This window comes from Stylophora pistillata, chromosome 11 (genome assembly GCF_964205215.1).
Source record: "Stylophora pistillata chromosome 11, jaStyPist1.2, whole genome shotgun sequence".
Taxonomy (NCBI): domain Eukaryota; kingdom Metazoa; phylum Cnidaria; class Anthozoa; order Scleractinia; family Pocilloporidae; genus Stylophora; species Stylophora pistillata.
In genome coordinates, this window is record NC_142529.1 from 24,964,925 (window position 1) to 24,984,475 (window position 19,551).

A 19,551-nucleotide genomic window follows, 5' to 3' on the forward strand; every position below is an offset into this window, starting at 1 on the left:
TTCGAATCACTTCGAAGTTATCGCAGATTAACTTCAATTCTATTATAAGCTATCAGAATCCTAATTAACAGAATCCTAAATAACTTTCCTATTTTATTACTAATAATAGGCGGGAAAATGCCACGATAACTTTAAAATACATACACACGACGAACCATAGTAGAAAGTATTTCAAAAGACATTTTAATATTACCACGTATATAATTGCCCATCATTATTTATCGATTGGAGAGGGGTGGGGTGGGGGACAAAGGTATTGGGAAGTCCCATGGTTTTCAGGGGGAACGGAAGGGGAATCATTCGTGGCGACTGCACCGAACGGCTGCCAATGCGAGGGGGGGGGGAGGCGGGGAATCGATAGAATACTACCAAGGGTTGAGTCAGGTAAATCTTATTATGACCTGACCAAAGCCCTCCAATCTCCTTCTCCCTTCCCCCTCCTCCTCCCCTCCCCCCCACCCCCCCTCCCCCCCTTTAATTCGTCTCTCTATCATCCTCTATTAGGCCTATCCCGATTGTGTTCGGCTACTTTAATTTTGAGCAACTTTTTTGCATTTACAGCAACATCCGAAAAAACTCTTCTCCTCGATTCGAATTACTTGGTCTTTCAAAACAAAACAAACTCAGATGATGATCAGTGATCATTTTGGTCATTCACCTCCTCCACCACAACCTCCAGAGCCTCCTGCACCCCCACAACTTCCTGCTGAGCCCCCACCCGATGCAAATGTCGAGCCTGTGAATCGATGGAAAAAACGACTTCAATAAATCAAATACTTCAACTCCCTTAATCATATTCTGGTGTATATAAATGGAAATAGGAATAAATCTTAATTACAATTGGTAATTTTGCGCGGGAAATTGGCAATTAATCGCATATCTCTTCGAGCATGCCTGATCGCCTTGCTGCCCTCTTAGATCTCTCACGCATTCGCATCGTTCGCCAGCTCTATTAGAGCGGCCGCTATCAGGCCTATCCCGATTGTGTTCGGCTACTTTAATTTTTGAGCAACTTTTTGCATTTACAGCAACCTCGAGCAATTTTGCCTTTCTGAGCAATTTTCGAGCAACTTTTAGGCTTGAGAGCACATATCAAGCACGATAAAGTCAACGATTTCATATAAAACTTTCGATTTATGCAAATTTCTTGAATGTTTCTCAGGCCTATTATCTATTAGTATAATTTGAGAGCTGAGCAAAGAGTTTCCAGCAATCTGATTGGCCCAGCGGTTCCTTATTTGACGCTATATAAACCGTTCCACGCGATTTATATAAAATGTTAATAAAATGTTATGATTTTAGAAATTTCTCTGTTGTTCACTCTGAAATTATACTAAAACAATTATTCGCCTCAGGTTCGGTGAATATTGTCGAATAATCCCCTCGACTTCGTCTCGGGGATTATTCGACGATATTCACCGAACCTGAGGCGAATAATTGTTAAATATTAGAATGAATGATCAGCTAAAACGACGCACAGCTAAAACGACGCACGCTGTCTTAATTAACAATTATTCCACGAGAGCGTTGGATATGAGATGATAGATAGCCAACGATACGCGTAGCGCCGAGTTGGCTATAATCATGTCATATCCAACAAGCGCGAGTGGAATAATTGTTTTATTAAAAATGTTAAATTAAATTATTAAATTTTATTAAATTTTTAGCTCCCTTTTAATTTTAAACTGACACGTACGCTTACCATATTTGTAGATTATGGTATATTGGCTGATATGCCATAATGGCTAAGCCAATAAAAAGTCTTGAATTGCATTATCCAATGATCTAGTTTTTAATAAGTTAATTTACTTTCCATGAACGGTAATTGATGGTTAGAAGTCATCTTTATTTGCAAGCAACTCTTTAATTAAGGCTAAGTTTATCACTGTGAAGAACGAAAAATATAGCTTTCAATTAACGTTTATAAAAAAAAATCAACAAAATTAGGTGAAAATTTTGAAATTTAGCAACTTTTTGGAATTTTTGGCAGTTTGTCAGTAGAATGATTGTTGTCAATAGAATGTGTCAACATTCTACTGACAACAATCATTCACTTGACTCTGATGATGACTTCCGCACAGGTTGTCGAAACGTCAGTCACTACCATCGACAACAGTCCTTCTCAGGACTACACTCACCCGGACGATCACACTACACCTTCACTTTTGGCAGTTTCTTAGCAACTTCTTGGCATTCTAATCAGCTACTTTCCGGAATTTTGCCAGCACTATTGGGACAGGCCTAAACCACCATTGCCCTTGGTGAAATGCTGAGCGGTCCGCCTGACAGATGCTATCATAGTGTTTTATTTGCAAAGTAACACAAAAACATTCATATCGAGTTTGGTTTCGAAGGCCACGGAGTATTAAAACAATGGAAACGTGATTACCATTTGACTTTGGTCGCTGGTTGTCAGAAGAGCGAGGGAAACCTGATGATGATGACTGGAATTCAATGGTGGACTCTCCACCAGGTGGCTCTGGTCCATCGTTTTCTGTTTGTTCATTAAGTTCTTCAATATACCAACGCACCACCGCGATGAAGTAAATCTTAAACAAAAAAATAAAGCAATAAGGTAAGACCTAGGCCATCATTAATTTAAGAGTCGATATTTAATCGAGGAATAAGAGAATAGAGCGATCTTTAATAGATTGTCTTAAAACCAAAACCAGAGTAAAGGAAAATACCTTAAAGAGCTAGCGAGAATTTAAAGTAAAAACAACCAAACTGCATAATGAGCAGGAAAATGCGATTAAGTGCATGGAGGTTATTATTTTTATTTTTTGCATCTGATCAGTTGAGAGAGTTGCGCAAGTTTTCCAGACCAATTACAAAGCGAACTGAGGAAAAAACTTAGAAATTTTGGATTATTATCGTTACTCAAATAAAAATTTCTAAGACTGCAACAAACATACCGACAGGAACCATCCAATGCCGTAAAGAAGTAAGAAGACGGCAAACTGTAACACAGAAGAAAACAAAACTCATGTTCAGTATGTTTGTAGAGAAAATTTCTTCTGACACTTAATACATATTTTTGTTTCAGTTTACCCCTTTCAAGGCGCCAATGAAAAATATGATCACTCCAAAATCGAAAAAGAGCTGGAATATGCTCCACGCAACCCAAGGATATGCCAAACGCTTGTCACCCTGCGACGGATAAGAAAGACAATCAGTCATGTAAACTGACAAATGAATAAATGCCTACATGAATAAATGAAGACATTAAATATAAAATCATATGGATGATTACTGATAATTATAGTTATTACGATGATAGCACCGTAACAGAAATACGATAATCCATTTTACAGTTGCATGCTTGGTATCCTAGCCTTTGAACAAGTGTGAAACTAAGGGCGGCCTTGTTATGAACAACATTGCTACTTTTCAAATGTAAATTACTTTGTAATCATGCTAACTAGATACTAGTCTCTATCACAACAAGGTCACCTTTAGCCTCACTCCAAATCAAAGGCTTGGAAACAAAGTCACAGCTATAAAATCAGTGGCTTATTGAACCAGACTGAACTATTGATAAACGGACAAGGTAAGAACAAAAAGCAAAACAGAAAACGTTCAGTGAAACAAAGCCAATCTTCATGCAATACTGTCTTACAAAAGCCGGCTTCCTTGCAAAATCTGCCAACTAGTTTTAAACTTTATAGAAGAAGAATTATTATGAACTTCTTAGAAAAATTTTTAATCTTCTCCAATCATTTTGAGTAACATGCTAGATTTGCGTTCTTTTTAAAGAGCGGAACATAATGTTGGACTTACTGAGCCAGTGGATCCAAGAAGCAATAGGTTAACCAGCAGAGAGATGACTTTAAATACGAGGTTGACATAACCCAGTCTGATCATCGCTTTAGAGATGACAATTAAAAAAAAAATCAATCAGTCAATAAAAGATAAAAGACTAAGGGTATTCCATGGCTGCTAGAGGGATGCAAATTCATCTCCAATGTTAATTTGTGAAAGAAACCAGTTGGTCATTCGTATCGCAAGGTCAAATCAAATGTTTTCTATCCCGTATCATTGTCAAAAATGTTTAACGGCTCGCTTTCATAAAACCGAATAGCGTCGCTCAAAGTCATTGTCTTTTTTAGAAAACTTTATAATTTTTGTCGAATCCAACTTACGTAAAGTTGGTGACATGAGATGGCCGCTTCATATAAGGAAAGAACCTATTAAATATACATCATTTCTTAGCCTGGCATACCCACGAATTTAATTAGAGGAGTGCCAGGCTGAGCCATCCCCAGACTTGTCAAACCCGTTCCCCTGCTGGCTGAGGTGAAGTTTCTGGCAGATTTAATGTGACAAAGGCTAGGCTGGGAAGGTGCTTCTCGCAAAAAATATGCTTTTCGTTTCCTTGGAATACTGGTTGAACGTCACTGATTTCCACGACGCTAGATTCCCAGAAGATCGTGGCAACAAATCACACAATTCCTTGGATAGTTTTTCAACTGCAGATTTTTCTGTCCTACACATGTGTTCTTTCTAACAAATTTAACGGAACAAGACAATCTTTCACTACTGCAGATATTTTTGTCTTAAGCATATGTAATTTTTATAAAAAATTTAATAGAAAAAGACAGAAGTAAGCAGTAATACCAAGAAAGTGCTTTTTGTCGAAAGGCAAATTTTGGCTGAGTTCGTCGGTGTTCTCCTCTAGTTGCTTATAAACTTTAATAGCATAACTTTCTCGGTAAATTGAGAATGCTGACATGACCTGAAATATAAAAGAAAATCAACAACAGATCAGGTTCAATATGTCGAATCAAAATTGCGCTCCGACAAATCTTTAAGACTCTCAGAGGTAATTATCAATTCATTACAACACAGCTCTTCCCCTTCTTCCCTAAAGAAAAAGAGATCTGTAATTTTCATCTATATTTGGAAATATGCTGCAAATGCATCGTCATATTACTTCAAGGTGATAACAACGGGTTACCGCCTCCATAAGAAAGAAAAATCCACGCAGGAAAATCAATGCGGAAATATGTGTTCAGCGTTTATCATACAGCATCATTAACGTGACTGTTAGGCAAGTAAAATTTGTCTATATCGCCGAATATCAGTGTTTGATTTCCGTGTCACTGTAGTTGTCGCATTTTACTTAAAAACTTGGAACTCGTATCTAAGAGGTACAGGTTTGAATTTTATCGAAACCTGAATTTTGTAGGCTTCTTTTCTGCAATTTCCCTTTTTCTCGCTCATTCCACGATCATTTCTTTACATTTAACAAATGGTAAACACCACAGCGTACACTATTGAGTTATGGATGCACGCGGGAGGTTGCTAAGCACGAAAGAAGCGTAAGAGTCGCTCGAGGCGAAAGCCGAGAGCGACTCTAGCTTCTTGAGTGCTTAGCAAACCTCCCAAGTGCATCCATAACTCAATAGTGTACGCTGTGGTGTTTACCATTTGTTTTATAACATTACATTGATACATTGTAGCTAAAGAGTTCCCTTTTATTTAACAAATCTTACGCGACCAGAAAAAACAAGCGCGCGCGGAAAAATAGTCTTTGCATTTGCTCACGTCAGCAGCGTAGACCCATGGGCAAATGGGGGACGCTAAATTGACCAATCAGAGCGCGCGCTTTACTTTGGTTATGTTGTAATAATATATGAGTTGTAAATGTAGCATCTAATTTTACGTTAAATCAATTTCAAAACCACACTGAACGCAATCTAGACAAACCAATCAGCTTGAATGATCGTATTTGACCTTGTAAAAGTTATGAAGTTTAGAGTAACTTTCTCAGTCTTGAAACATGATTCAGAAAACACGAATACATGCGTGTTGACAAATATCATTTGTACCGCTAGTTATTTGTATGACTGGTAACACCATTAATGTTTTTGATCAGGTAAAAGCGTTTTGGAAATGATACTCAAAACTTTAAGTGATGGAATGAACTTTCGAGCGGCTAATTAGCCGCCGCTCAGTGTCTTTAGTTTAATTTCTGCGGAACTGAAAGTTCGCGGTTTTTACGAAATCGCGCCGAAAATCGTGAAATCAGGCAGTCAGCCAAGTTATAAAAGCAGAGGGATGTTTCAAAATATCAAAATAAATAAACATTCTCAAACTCACCAGGCCGAAGACACCAATAATCTGAACACCTACTTGTAGACTCCAGCCACAGCAGCAAGTTTTCACCATGATCGGAGTTGATAAGTCGAAATTACTATTCTGAACGTCAAACTCAACTGAGGTAAGACGTAGCTGTTGGATGTTTTTAAAACTTTCACTTTAGAGCGGATCCGTTTCAACAAATTCCTCTTTGTACTTTTCCGTACTGATATTGATAAATATCCCACGTTAGGGGCCGACCATTTAACTTTTGAGAGGGGGGGAGTGGGTAATTTTGAAAAAAAATTTCCTGCAAGCGCTTGTTGGAAGAAAAAAATTGCATGTAGCCCAAATTTAACAGAAAAAAAGAGCATTTAGAACGGAAAAAAATATCCTGTACAGCAGATTGCTAGAAAAATTTCTTCATGACCAGAAATCACCTACCCCCACCTCAAAAGTTAAATGGTCGGCTCCTTAAAACATGCAGATCATTGCTCGGTTGAACAATCAGTGGCTTGCAGTAATTTCCGTAAATTAAGGTTAGTAAAAATGCAGCCAAGATTGTGTCACCATCGCCTTATTTAGGCTTTACAAGGTTTTCTGGAGAAGCTTTCCTTGTAACTTTAACAAACTCAAGTTCGCAAGTGATTCTACATAACCTAGGTTGTTAGAAAAGTTGAATATCTAACCAGTATAAATTGTGTTACCGAAACTAGCAAGTTTTAGTTATCACACACCACGGCCACTTGTAAATAAATTTGAATAGAAGGAGGAAAAATATTCAGTCTTCGCCGAGAGCTGATTTTTGTAATTAAGCGAATGAATGTGGTACAATATTTTTTTGCCGTGTTTTTATTGTATACGAAAGTCAGTCTAAACAGGCACGGTAGCATTACATCTTCCAAATACTAAATTTCATGGCGATCACGGCGGTGAAAACCATCGTCATGACAAGTTTCCGATTCATTGCCCATGACGTAATGATAGTGTTTGAAACGCAACAAAAGTTTTGTTTTGTTTTACGTTTTTCTTCCCTGTTTAATGCTACAGTTCCTTTCACTCAGTAATAAAGTTATTTTACTTTACGCACGTAAGAACAGTAAAAGGCCTTTTTTTTTTGATACGGTAGTCACAGGGCATTGTATAGAATAACGTCGAGCAGGAGAAGAAAAAAATCTGCGATCACTTCTTATTCGTTCCTAGATACAAACCATTTTATAACATATCGCGGTCGCAATTCCGGGCTATTTCCGAAGGAGCTACTATGGTGAAAATTGTACATATGCATCCATAACCATACGTTTATGGATCGATTTTTCATTTTCGTCTTCGAGTAACTTCAATTATCATAACAGAAAGGGAAGATCAGACAAAAGAACAATTGCACCAGTGCACGAGTTGTATACATTGTTTCGCCGTATACATCGCAGCTTCTGTAATACGAAAATTTTGTAGAAGCTGATCATGAGTTTGATTTATGCAGATGGGAGTTCATTTGTGTTTTACGGGAACAAGTATCACTCCGATTCCAGCACAGGCGGCCCAAGCTCTCTTTGAGAACCGCACAAGGAACAAAATTTGCATATCGATTTATAAGGATTTGTCTGGGATTTTCTACAAGATAGCCATAGAGATAGTTAAAAGCGAAAATATTAAATAAAAATGGCTTACCTTATTCCATACGTGTGTTGCTTGCTCCTGGTGTCGTTATTTTATCGATTTCACTTGATTTAAGCGGTTTTTTTTAATCCTGGTTTTCTCTTAAATCAAGTGAAATCGGTAAAATAACGACACCAGGAGCAAGCAACACACGTATGGAATAAGGTAAGCCATTTTTATTTAATATTTTCGCTTTTAACTATCTCTATGGCTATCTTGTAGAAAATCCCAGACAAATCTTTATAAATCGTTATGCAAATTGTGTTACTTGTGTGGTTCTCAAAGAGAGCTTGGGCTGCCTGTGATTCCAGATGCCTGAAATTTCTGACGGAGACTGGCCGCTAACTTTTGCAGTGTTCTGTCCAAAAAGTAGAACGTAAGCCTGAAGAATGAATTCCAATATATATTTATTGTCATTCTTACTACATATGATTCGCTTCACAGATCAAACTGTACTGTTGATAAACGATAGAGGACCACCTAGTATAATAATGAATCGGTAAAAATATTTCCTCAATTCAAATAAGTTGGTCTTTCAAAACAAAAACAAATTGAAATAATGGTCAATGATCCCGTGAGTCAGTCACCACCTCCACAGCCACCACCCCCACAGTCACCACCTCCGGAGCCTCCTGCAGAATGCCCTCCACAACCTCCTACTGGGCCCCCACCCCATGTAGAGGTGGTCCATTTCCAACCTGTGAAATGATGGAAAATAAATCATAACAGTTCAACTCCCTTAGTCATATTCTGGTATAAATAAATGGAAAATGAATAATTAAGAAATAGGAATAAATCTTGATTGAAATTTTGATATAGTTAGCCATACGTGGCTTCGAGCCGACGTAACGCGCACTGTGACGTCTGGAAGAGCGAATTTAAGCCTCTAACACAATGGTCAAACGTCTGTACATGTGCTAACGTTGTGACGAGTCAGCGGCGTGCTTTTAAGCTGCCAGAACCAAGTTGCCTAACTCCAGTTACAAACAACCACATAAGCCAGTGACTCACTTTTTAAAGCGTAAAACTTCGATAAAGCTCAAAACAGAATGGTATATCAATAGGATATACCTGTACCTAAACAACTCTTGTGTTAGGAAAATCTCGAGTTTTCTTTTACACTCTTTTTATTGCCTTTCGCAAAAGTCGATGAACATTTCAATATTTCTTCGCATATTTTGCGTGAGAGCGGTTGTTTCTTATGTTTTGTTTGTTATTTTGCACGGAAAATTAACAATTAATCCCTTCAAGCATGCCTGACAGCTTTGTTTGCCCTCTTAGACCTCTCACGCATTCGCATCGTAGTGCCAGATTAAATCTCGCGAGTTCAAGTTGTGCCCGAGCGTTAGTGTATTCTTGCAAGTTTCTTTAGATATGTGGTCAGTTGAGATTACCAGATTGCAATAAAGTCAATTACCAAATAGAAAAAATGTAACATTAGTTTTTAAAAAGATCTCAACCGTTAGGAAGCAAAATGAACGAGTTAGTCATGAAATTGACAAAGCGCAGCACATTATTAAATCTAAGTTGGGACTACCGAGAAGCAAATCTAATGGACTGCAAGGCAGAGTAGTAATTTGAACCTGTGAACTCTAGAGATCAAAACTGCTCCATTTTGAAGGAAATACTTCAATTCGCCAGGCATTAAAAGAGTTCTTAAATGGAACTATCTATCTGCATGACTACGACTGGATAGAAAAGCCGTCTTTTAAAAGACCTGCTTATGCACGGAGCTTAAAGAGGCTTTTCAATTTAAAGCTAAGTTTGTTATTGTGAAGAACGAAGACTATGGCTTTAAATAAACGTTTAGAAAAAACATATCAACGGATTTAGGATGCAGCTTTTGAAATTTAGGTCGCAAATTTTTGTGTTTTGGTAATTTTTTTGCCTCTTGCTCGCATTCCAGCGAGCAAGTTTCCAGCATTTACCAGGACAATCGGGACAGGTCTAACCAATTTTGCCCTGAGATAAAATGCTAATCCGCCTGACAGATGCTATCTTAATGTATATTTGCACAGTAACACAAAAACATTCATAGCGAATCTGGCTTAGAAGGCCACGGAGCGCTAAAACACTGGAAACGTAATTACCATTTGACGAGGACGAAAATCCTGCACTTGTTCTTGAAGGACAATGGGAATTTGATTTGAATTTAGCGATGGAAATTCCACAACGTGGCTCTTGCTGCCCACTGTTTCCAGGTCGAATTGGATGTGCACGAAGGTCTTCAATGTACGAATACACCACTACGATGAGGTAAATCTGAGGGGAAAAAAGAGGCAGTTAATTGAAAAGGACAATGGAGCGCTTTTTTTAATAGTGCCTTAAGACTAAAACCAAAATAAAAGAAAATACTTTAAAGAGCTAGTAAGAATTTGAAGTAAAAACAGCCAAAGGGCGGAAATCAAGTGGGGATTATAACTTTTATCAGTTTTATTTAATTTTTTTTTTTTTTTTACATCTTATCGGTTAAGAGATTTGTGGGAGTTTCTGGAGTAATCACAGAGCGATGTGAGGAGAAAACTTAGAAATTTCGGATTACTATCAATACTAAAAATAATGATTAGAAACGACCGAAACAAACATACCGACAGCAACCAGACAATGCCTTTAATAAGTAAGAAGACGGCAAACTGTAGCATAGAAGAAAACAAACATCATCTTCAGTAAGTTTGTACAAAAAACTTTCTCCAGCTATTCAATACAAATTCTTTTTCAATTTACCCCATTCCAGACGAGAACGAAAAATAAGATCACTCCAGAATTGAAAAAGAACTCGAACGTGCTCCACACAAGCCAAGGATATGCCAAACGTTTGCAATTGTCACACTGAAACAGAAAAGAAAGGCAATCAGTGTTGTAAACTGACAAATTAATAAATGCGTACATGATTAAATGAATAAGTTAAATATAAAATCATATGGACGAATATTGATAATGATAGTTATGGCGTAACAGTAATAATAATAGTAATAATAATAATAATAATAATAATAATAATAATAATGGTAATACTAATAACCCCTTTATTTAAACACGATAATGTTTCAGAGCTGAACATATGAGCTTGTGCGGTCGTGTGTAAATCAAGTAAACTTCTGAATTAAATATTAAATTCAAATTATGGTTTTTTAGGAGAGAGGAAAACCGGAATACCCGGAGTAAAACCTATCGGAGCAGAGTAGAGAACCAACAAACTCAATCCACTTATGATGCGGGGTCCGGGAATCGAACCCGGGACACAGTAGTGGAAGGCGAGCGCTCTCACCACTACTCCAAGAAATACAATAGTCCATTTCACAGTTGCGTGCTTGGTTGCCTAGCCTTTGAACAAGAGTGAGTCTAAAAGTAGCCTGGTTATGAACAACATTGCTGCTTTTCAAATGTAAATTATTTGTAATCACGCTAACTATATAATGGTCTCTTTGACAACAAAGTGACCTTCAGTCTTGCTCCAATTCAAAGGCTTGGTAACTAAGTACGCAACTATAAAATGGCCTATTACACCAGACTGAAATATTGATAAATGACGTATGACTATGTAAGAACAAAAAGCAAAAACTAACAGAAAACGTTCGGTTAAACAAAGCCAATCTTCATCTATTTCTGTCTTACAAAAGCCGGCGTACTTGCATAATCTACCAGCTAGTTTTAAAATTTCTAAAGAAGAATTATTATGAACCTCTTAGAAAATTTTTAATCTTCTCTAATTATTCTAAGTAACATGCTAAAAATTCGTTCTTTTAAAAGAGTGGAATTACAGAGTTGGACTTACTGAGGCAACGGATCCCAGAAGCATCAGGTTAACCAGCAGAGAGATGACTTTAAATGCGATGTTGACATAACCCAGTATGATGATCGCTTTAGAGATGACCATTTAAAAAAAAAAAAAAAAAAAAAATCGGCAATCAGTCAATGATAAATTGAGGGTATTCAATGGCTGCTAGAGGGATGCAAATTCATGTACACTGTTAATCCGTGAAAGCTACCTGTTGGTCATTCGTATCCCTGGGTCAAATCAAACGTTTCGTTTCCCTAGTTATTGTCAATAAAATGTTTAACGGCTTGCTTTTATAAAACCGAATGGCTTCGCTCAAAGTCATTATCTTTTTTAAGAAACTTTACTAATTTCTGTCGAATCCAATTTAGGTAAAGTTGGCAAAATGAATAGGCCATTCATTTAAGCAACGAACCTATCAACTCCACATCATTTCTTAGACGGGCATAGGCGCGAATTAGATGAGTGCCAAACTGAGACTGTCCTCAGACTTGATAAACTTGTTCCCCTGTTGGCTGAGGTGAGTTTTCGGGCAGATTTGTTGTGACAAAAGCTAGGCTGGGAAGGTACTTCTCGCAGAAAATATGTTAAACGTTTCCTTAGAATACTGGCCGGTTCAACGTTACTTCTACGACGCTAATTTCACGAAAGATCGGGGCAAAAAAACTACACATTTCGTTGGACAATCTTTCAACTGCAGATATTTTTGTCTTAAGCATGTGTTCTTTTTAACAAATATAATAGAACAAGACAGAAGTAAGTTGTAATACCGAGAAAATGCTTTTTGCCGAAAGGCAAATCTTGGCTGAGTTCATCGGCGTTCTCTTCTAGTTGCTTATAGACTTTAATAGAATGACTTTCTTGGTAAAATGAGTATATCGATATGCCCTGAAAAGTAAAAAGAAAAGCAACAACAGATCAGATTTTATGTATCACACCAAATCGAAATTGCACAGATTGTTAACATCACTCATCGTATTTCAAGGTGATGACACCGGGATACCCCAGCCTAAAGAAAGAAAGAAAAACCCATACAGAAAAATGTCTTCGGCGCTTACCATACAGCATTGGGAAAGTAAAAATTTTTCTGTAACGCCGAATGTCAATGCTTGGTTTCCGTATCACTGTACTTGTCGCGTTCGACTTAAAAACGTGAAACTAGTATTTAACGGGCACAGGTTTGAATCTTATGGAAGCCAGTATTTTTTCAGGCGTCATTTCTTCGCTCACCTTTCAGTATCATTTCTTTATTTCAATAAATGCGTTGCAAATACGGCATCAGATTTTACGTTAAATCAATTTTAAAATCACACTGAGCGCAGTGTAGGCAAACCAATCTACTTGAATGTTCATATTTGAGCAGGTAAAGTTATGAAGTTTACAGTTAATTTCTCCGTCCTTAAATGTCAGAAAACACGAATACCTTCGTGTTGACAATATAATTTGTACCGCAAATTATTTCTATGGCTAGTAACAACATAATCAAAAACGTTTTGGAAACCATGCTCTAAATCTTAATAAATATATATTTCAAGCGATGGAACGAACTTTAGCGCGGTTAACCTCCGCTGTTGTTCAGACGGCTAAGGTATAAAAAGCAGAGGGCTGTTTCAAAATTTCAAATAATTGGTCATTCTCAAACTCACCACGCCGAATATACCAATAATCTTTACAGCTGTTCGTAGGCTGATGCAGCAGCAAAAAGTTTTCACCAAAACTGCCATTAATTGGAGGTGGTAAGTCGAAATTACTCTTCTGAATGTCAAACTCAACTGAGATGAGACTGAGCTGCTAGATGCTTTTAAATCTTTCACTCTTGAGCAAGTCCGTTCAAAAATTTCCTCTTTGTACTTTTCGTGCTTCTTAGTGGTTGACTACCGACGTTGACAAATTTCCGTCGTCAAAACAGATGGATTGGTTGGACAATCATAGGCTCCCAGTAATTTCCGTAAATAGAGTCAGTAAAAATACAGCCAGGATTACTCCATCATCGCTATATTTATGCTTTACAAGGTTTGCTAGAGAAGTTTTCAACAAACTCAATTTTGCAAGCGATTAATTAAATTTGATTTCAGTGTTTGGAAAAGTTAAGTATTTAGTGTAAATTGTGTCATCGAAACTGACAGGTTTTAGTTCATCACACACTACGGAAACTTGCAATATAACTTCAACTGAAAGAGGAAAAATATTCTTTTCAGTCTCGGCCGAGATCTGATTTTCGTAATTAAGCGAATGAATGTGATACAATCCATCCGCGTTTTTATCTTATACGAAAGCCCCTAGGTGGGCATAGTTGCACTACTTCTTCCAGGTACTAAATTTCATGGCGGACATGGCGGTGAAAACCAAGACGTAAGGGTAGAGTTTAAAACACAACAAAGGTATTGTTTTAATTTTTTTTCCCGGCTACAGCTGCTTTCATTCAGTAATAAAGCTATTTTATTTTACGCACGTGGAAAAGTAAAAGTCCTCTTCAATGATATGGTAGTCATGGTGTGTTGTATAAAATAACGTCTGGCAGAAGGAGAAAAAAATCTGCGATCACTTCTAATTTGTTACTAAATACAAACCATTTTGTGACATATCGCGGCACAGGCAGCCCAAGCTCACTAGGAGAAAAGCGGACGTGACTCTTACAGTGTTGAAAAAATGAGTGGGAGAAAAAATGTCTTGTTTTAAAATAAATTGAACTTACCTTATTGCCTTGTTGTTTTCTTTGTTTATTACCGGCGTCTCAGGCCCGATAAAAGTTTGTGTTTGGGAACAAATTGAAAGTGATCGAAGATTTTGAACACCAAGATATCGGTAACTCGTCGAAAACGCTTCAAAATGGACTGAGACGCTGGTAATCAACAAAGGAAACAAGGCAATAAGGTAAGTTCAATTTGTTTCAAAACAAGACATTTTTTGTCTCTTTTATGGCAAACCGATAACATCTCATACAATTCTTTATAAATATAAAACGTTGAGCAACACTGTAAGCATGAGTCACGTCCGCTTTTCTAGTGAGAGTCACGTCCGTGAACATTATACGCATACATCCATAACAATACGTTTATGGATCGATTTTTCATTTAACGATTTTTCATTTTCGTATTCGAGTAACTTCAATTATCAAAACAGAAAGGGAAGACAGGGGAACAATTGCACCAGCTGTATATATTGCTCGCGCCGTATACATTTCAGCTCGTGTAATACGAAAATTCTGTAGGAGTTTAATCTATGCGGGCGTGAGATAATTTGTGTTTTACGGGAACAAATATCACTCCAATTCCAGACGCCTGAAATTTCTGACGGAGACTGGCCGCCAACTTTTGCGGTGTTCTGTTCAAAAAATAGAACATAAGCCCGAAGAATGAATTCCAATATATATTTATTTTCAATTTTTCTATGTGATTCGCTTGACAGATCAACCTGTGAACCGTCATCATAACAAGCCCATGACGTAATGGATGTGTTTAACGCAACAAAGGTTTTGTTTTGTTTTGTTTTGTTTTTTTGACCCGTTTGAAAAATAGCTTTCATTCAGTAATTATGTTATTTTACTCTACGCAGTAAGATAAGTAAAAGTCCTTTTCATCGATATGGCAGTCAAAGTGCTTTATATCAAATGACCGTAGAGGAAGATGAAAAAAAATCTTAAATCACTTTCAATTTGTTCCCAAACACAACCTTCTATCTGCAGTTATTTGGCATCTTGGTCGATGGATTGAGGTTTAATAATTTTTTGCGTTCGGAGATCAGATTTTTTCTTAAAGTCATTTCTGGAGCGTGATATGAAAATTTTGTGGGAGTTTAATTTATGCCGGGATGGAAGATCATTTGCATTTTACGCGAACAAATATCTCTCAGATTCTAGATGCCTGAAGTTTCTGACGGAGACGAAGTGCTGATGACGACGTTTAAACAGCACCTGAAAAGACTTTCCAATACATATTTATTTTCAATTTTTTTACTTCTCTTCAAAGAGGGCAGGGAATCAGCTGGTAGACGTTTCGTAGGTGACGTGGATATTTTAAATGAGTCTGAAAAAAGAAAATGGGCATTAATTCTACACCTGATTCGCTTTAGAGATGTACCTGCGCTTACTCTATGTTATTACTAACAGAACATAAAACAGCAAGTTTTTCAAAGAGTAGTTAATTCCAAGGCTCTTAAAAAGGTTAACCCTAACACCATAATCAGTAAACGATAACTTTTACAACGAGTTCTTTGAATCGCTTGAAAGTTATATTTATCATACATGACGAGCTTTGCTCAAGAAAAAAATTCTCAGCAGGCATCGTAAACTGATGCCGAGGTTTGGGGAAGAAGGCGTTGGGTGGATGTCATCACATTAATTACACCACAATGTAATTATACAGATTAGCGCCCACGAATCCACGAGAGATACGCGATTGCGTGCGAGTTAAAGCGGGGTAATCTGTTGGCGATGCAAATGAAAATCATGAAATGAAATGAAGTTTGTTGTGCGGGTAATGGTCATAAAATACTGCGTTTTCTCTGTTTCTGCCTGTTTCCTTATAACGACATTTTTAATCGCGTAGTCTTTCAAAGATCCTTCCTTTTCACAGAAGAGGCAATACCAGCGAGGCGCCGTATTCGAAAAGCCTCTCTTTCGATTATTTAGGTATGATTCCTGCGCTTGGTTTGCCATAAAACAGTAACAAAAGATATCGCAATTTTCGTGTGCCGTACGACCTGAATAACAACCGTATCGAATTTCCAGTATTGCGTCACTTGGTGGATCGATCAGTGTTCACGCTTTGCGATCGTAGTACACGATGTTATTGTTTTGGTACAAAACCTGTGGCGGTCGCACGACTTGGCCTCGTATCCTGGTTAAATTCTTACCAATATTATAATATTAAACCTCGACGAGATATTTGATGTCGAAATGTCGAAAAGCATCATGTTTTCGATTTCGAAACCATTCGAAATGAAGTCATAGAGGCAGTCGGATTTTCGACGTGCGGCTTTCCACCGGCTAACTTAACCACGCAGAGTCTTTGCAGGATTACAAGTGCCACACTTGACCCTTGCAAGCATTGGTATCTACTTTTGAAAGAGGTATGTGACGTTCCTTTGCGTAAATATTTCATATGCGATGTATTTAAGATATTTCCCGACGAAATCCAAAGTGTGGCGACACGGGAACTTCAGCCGGCCAAGTCATCGTTCGGAGTAGTGGGGTTAGCCAGGATTCCCGACCTCGTTCACGTTGTGTTCACGTTCTGTCTAATAGCTGGTCTATCTTCTTCGTAATAAACAATCCCCGACGAACTTATTAAATCTGCGGGATTTATGACTGTCGTAAATCTGGTGAACTCCGCCACGCTAGACTTTGAGCCCGAAGGCGCGAAAAATTTATCTTTTGGCGCCAAACTCAGTCACGACTGCGAAGAGCTCGCTTCGTAACTTACCGAAAGATCAGCTAGAGTAAATTCCCTTGGAGTGGAACTGAAGAAGCTTCGAACACAGATTTCTCATCTCGAATCAGCATGGAGTCAATTTTACAGACCCTTTTTTCCACCTCAATGTTCGTACCTTGTCGCGGTGAGGTGGCTTGAGTGCCTCAATGACCAATTGCAATACAATGCCTTTTAAGAATTCAGCTTCAGTTGGTGGGCTGTATTTTCTGCAAGGTAGAGGCCAGACTAACACGGACTTTGTCATTGTAGTTATTGTTATGATTATTATAATTATCATTATCATTAATGATTTTGTTATTGTTATCATTATCTTTATGATTGTGATGGAATCATTTTCAAAATGAAATAGGCTGCTCAATGAGGATGGCATGCTAAGGCAAGTAGATTTTCATTTATTTACCCCCCCTCCCCCCAAGTAGAAATTCAAGTGTTTCTGATAGTTTTTCTCTTCAATAGATTGTTAGAATGCAGAAGATTTTCTAAGACACATTGTACAGAGGGCTTGTCTTAAGTAGTTGTTTTCTGATTCAAAACCACCTGCCTAGTTCTGTTTCTCTTGGGTAGTTAGTCCATGGACTGTTGTTATCTGATGGCAGAACTAACAGGTGGATCTGTTTCTCTTGGGTAGTCAGTCCATTATGGGCTGTTGTTATCTGATGGCAGAACCACCAATCTGTTCTGTTTCTCTTGGGTAGTCAGTCTATGGACTGTTGTTATCTGATGGCAGAACCAGTCCCTATTTTTTTCAGCTCTATGCTGTCAGTCTTTTATGGACAGTTATTTTTATCTGATGGCAGTTTTAGCTTGCTCTTTTTGTTTTGAAAAATGTGTTGCTTATGCTGTTTGTCACGTATCATCTGTTATTAGTCGGAGGCACTTTGGTCAATCAATGCTATCATTGTCTTCATTATTATTATAATTGTTAATTCAGCTGCTACTCTTCTCTCTTTGCCACAGGGCCCACTACAGACAGCACTAGCTTAATGAAGTCCCAAAACCTTTCACAATGAGCCAACTCAAGAATTGCAGTCCTGAACAGTTTTTGAGGTTTTCCTGGCTTTTCTTGAGATTATATTGTCTCAGTTTCAATTACTTGGATACTCATTCAGCTAGACTAACAATAACACTATTTTGTTCATAGATAAACATTGAAGTAATCATAATAGTAATATAAATGATAATAATAATGATTTGTTATTGTTATCATTATCATTATCTTTATGATTGTGATCATCATTTTCAAATTGAAATAGGCTGCTCAGTGAGGATGGCATGCTTAGGCAAGTAGATTTTCATTTAATTCCTCCCCCCTCCCCCCAAATAGAAATTCAAGTGTTTCTGATAGTTTGTCTCTTCAATAGATTGTTAGAATGCAGAAGATTTTCTAAGACACATTTTACAGAGGTCTTAAATAGTTGTTTTCTGATTCAAAACCACCTGCCTAGTTCTGTTTCTCTTGGGTAGTTAGTCCATGGACTGTTGTTATCTGATGGCAGAACTAACAGGTGGATCTGTTTCTCTTGGGTAGTCAGTCCATTATGGGCTGTTGTTATCTGATGGCAGAACCACCGATCTGTTCTGTTTCTCTTGGGTGGTCAGTCTATGGACTGTTGTTATCTGATGGCAGAACCAGTCGCTATTTTTTTTTCAGCTCTATGCTGTCAGTCTTTTATGGACAGTTATTTTTATCTGATGGTAGTTTTAGCTTGCTCTTTTTGTTTTGAAAAGTGTGTTGCTTATGCTGTTTGTCACGTATCATCTGTTATTAGTCATAGGGTGACTTTGGTCAATCAGTGCTATCATTGTCCTTAGTATTATTATTATTATTAATTCAGCTGCTACTCTTCTCTCTTTGACACAGGGCCCACTACAGACAGCACTAGCTTAATGAAGTCCCAAAACCTTTCACAATGAGCCAACTCAAGAATTGCAGTCTTGAACAGTTTTTGGGGTTTTTCTGTCTTTTCTTAATTTGTTTTTGCCCCAGTTTCAATCACTTGGATACTCATTCAGCTAGACTAACAATAACACTATTTTGTTCATAGATAAACATTGAAATAATCATAATAGTAATATGAATGATAATAATAATGATTAGATTAATGGAAATAATCATAGGAATTATAACCATCAGGATAATGAACATTATTTCTCTAACTATTGTAAATATTTTTATCATTATTATTATTATTATTATTATCATTATTATTGTTATCATTGTTATTATTATTATTATCATTATTAACATTATTATTGTTATCAATGTTATTTTTATTTCCATCATGAATTATTAGAGATGCTTGGAAAAAAATTATCTATAGTTCCCTCCAACTCATTATTCTTTCAGTTAAGTGAATTAAGACTTTGTGAACAGTTACTGCTTTATTCTGTCATTCCTGATGACCATAGAAATGGTGAAAGTCCACAGATATTATCCCTCTAAGAGTTTCTCCAGGGGTTTTTTTTTCCTCTGAATTTGGTTACAACAGAATGAAGGGCATCAGAGTATAGTACGCCCAGCTAGACATGAATTGCATTAATATTACAGGGTCATTTTGCTGTATTCAGGGTTTAATCTTAGCCTTCTACAGACAAGTTTGT

General features: G+C 37.4%; 2 protein-coding genes and 2 long non-coding RNA genes across 5 annotated transcripts; 2 read left to right on the top strand and 2 right to left on the bottom strand.

Moving 5' to 3' along the window:
• Positions 1-471: 471 nt before the first annotated feature.
• LOC111339880 (uncharacterized) lies at positions 472-6,300 on the bottom strand. Its single transcript, XM_088738629.1, has 7 exons — positions 6,103-6,300; positions 4,618-4,735; positions 3,781-3,866; positions 3,052-3,150; positions 2,916-2,960; positions 2,390-2,549; positions 472-736 (listed from the first exon to the last, which is right to left on the bottom strand). The coding sequence occupies exons 1-7, from the start codon at positions 6,169-6,171 to the stop codon at positions 651-653; spliced, it is 663 nt and encodes a 220-aa protein (XP_088594755.1). The 5' UTR covers positions 6,172-6,300; the 3' UTR covers positions 472-650.
• A 1,828-nt stretch (positions 6,301-8,128) lies between these two features.
• LOC148720796 (uncharacterized) lies at positions 8,129-13,337 on the bottom strand. Its single transcript, XM_088738604.1, has 7 exons — positions 13,165-13,337; positions 12,289-12,406; positions 11,516-11,601; positions 10,465-10,569; positions 10,329-10,373; positions 9,831-10,002; positions 8,129-8,438 (listed from the first exon to the last, which is right to left on the bottom strand). Exons 1-7 carry the CDS (start codon positions 13,240-13,242, stop codon positions 8,320-8,322), a joined length of 723 nt encoding a protein of 240 aa, XP_088594730.1. The 5' UTR covers positions 13,243-13,337; the 3' UTR covers positions 8,129-8,319.
• A 55-nt stretch (positions 13,338-13,392) lies between these two features.
• On the top strand, positions 13,393-15,722 carry LOC148720797 (uncharacterized). 2 transcript variants are annotated; one of them, XR_015993239.1, is made up of 3 exons: positions 13,480-13,899; positions 14,257-14,392; positions 14,927-15,722. It is a non-coding gene; the product is annotated as an uncharacterized LOC148720797 (long non-coding RNA). The 2 variants fall into 2 exon arrangements; XR_015993238.1 differs by having other exon boundaries at positions 13,393-14,392.
• Positions 15,723-15,956: 234 nt separating this feature from the next.
• On the top strand, positions 15,957-19,513 carry LOC148720798 (uncharacterized). Its single transcript, XR_015993237.1, has 3 exons — positions 15,957-16,588; positions 17,300-17,326; positions 17,908-19,513. It is a non-coding gene; the product is annotated as an uncharacterized LOC148720798 (long non-coding RNA).
• The last annotated feature ends 38 nt before the right edge of the window (positions 19,514-19,551 follow it).

What these genes read in the sequence shown, in the direction of transcription:
- LOC111339880 (XM_088738629.1), bottom strand. Translation starts at nt 6,171, where the DNA reads ATGGTGAAAACTTGCTGCTGTGGCTGGAGTCTACAAGTAGGTGTTCAG. An exon ending in TTATTGGTGTCTTCGGCCTG is followed by an intron (nt 4,736 to 6,102) that starts GTGAGTTTGAGA and finishes TTTATATTTCAG; the next exon opens with GTCATGTCAGCATTCTCAAT. An exon ending in TCATTGGCGCCTTGAAAGGG is followed by an intron (nt 2,961 to 3,051) that starts GTAAACTGAAAC and finishes TCTGTGTTACAG; the next exon opens with TTTGCCGTCTTCTTACTTCT.
- LOC148720796 (XM_088738604.1), bottom strand. Translation starts at nt 13,242, where the DNA reads ATGGCAGTTTTGGTGAAAACTTTTTGCTGCTGCATCAGCCTACGAACA. An exon ending in TTATTGGTATATTCGGCGTG is followed by an intron (nt 12,407 to 13,164) that starts GTGAGTTTGAGA and finishes TTTACTTTTCAG; the next exon opens with GGCATATCGATATACTCATT. An exon ending in TTCTGGGATCCGTTGCCTCA is followed by an intron (nt 10,570 to 11,515) that starts GTAAGTCCAACT and finishes TTTCTGTTTCAG; the next exon opens with TGTGACAATTGCAAACGTTT.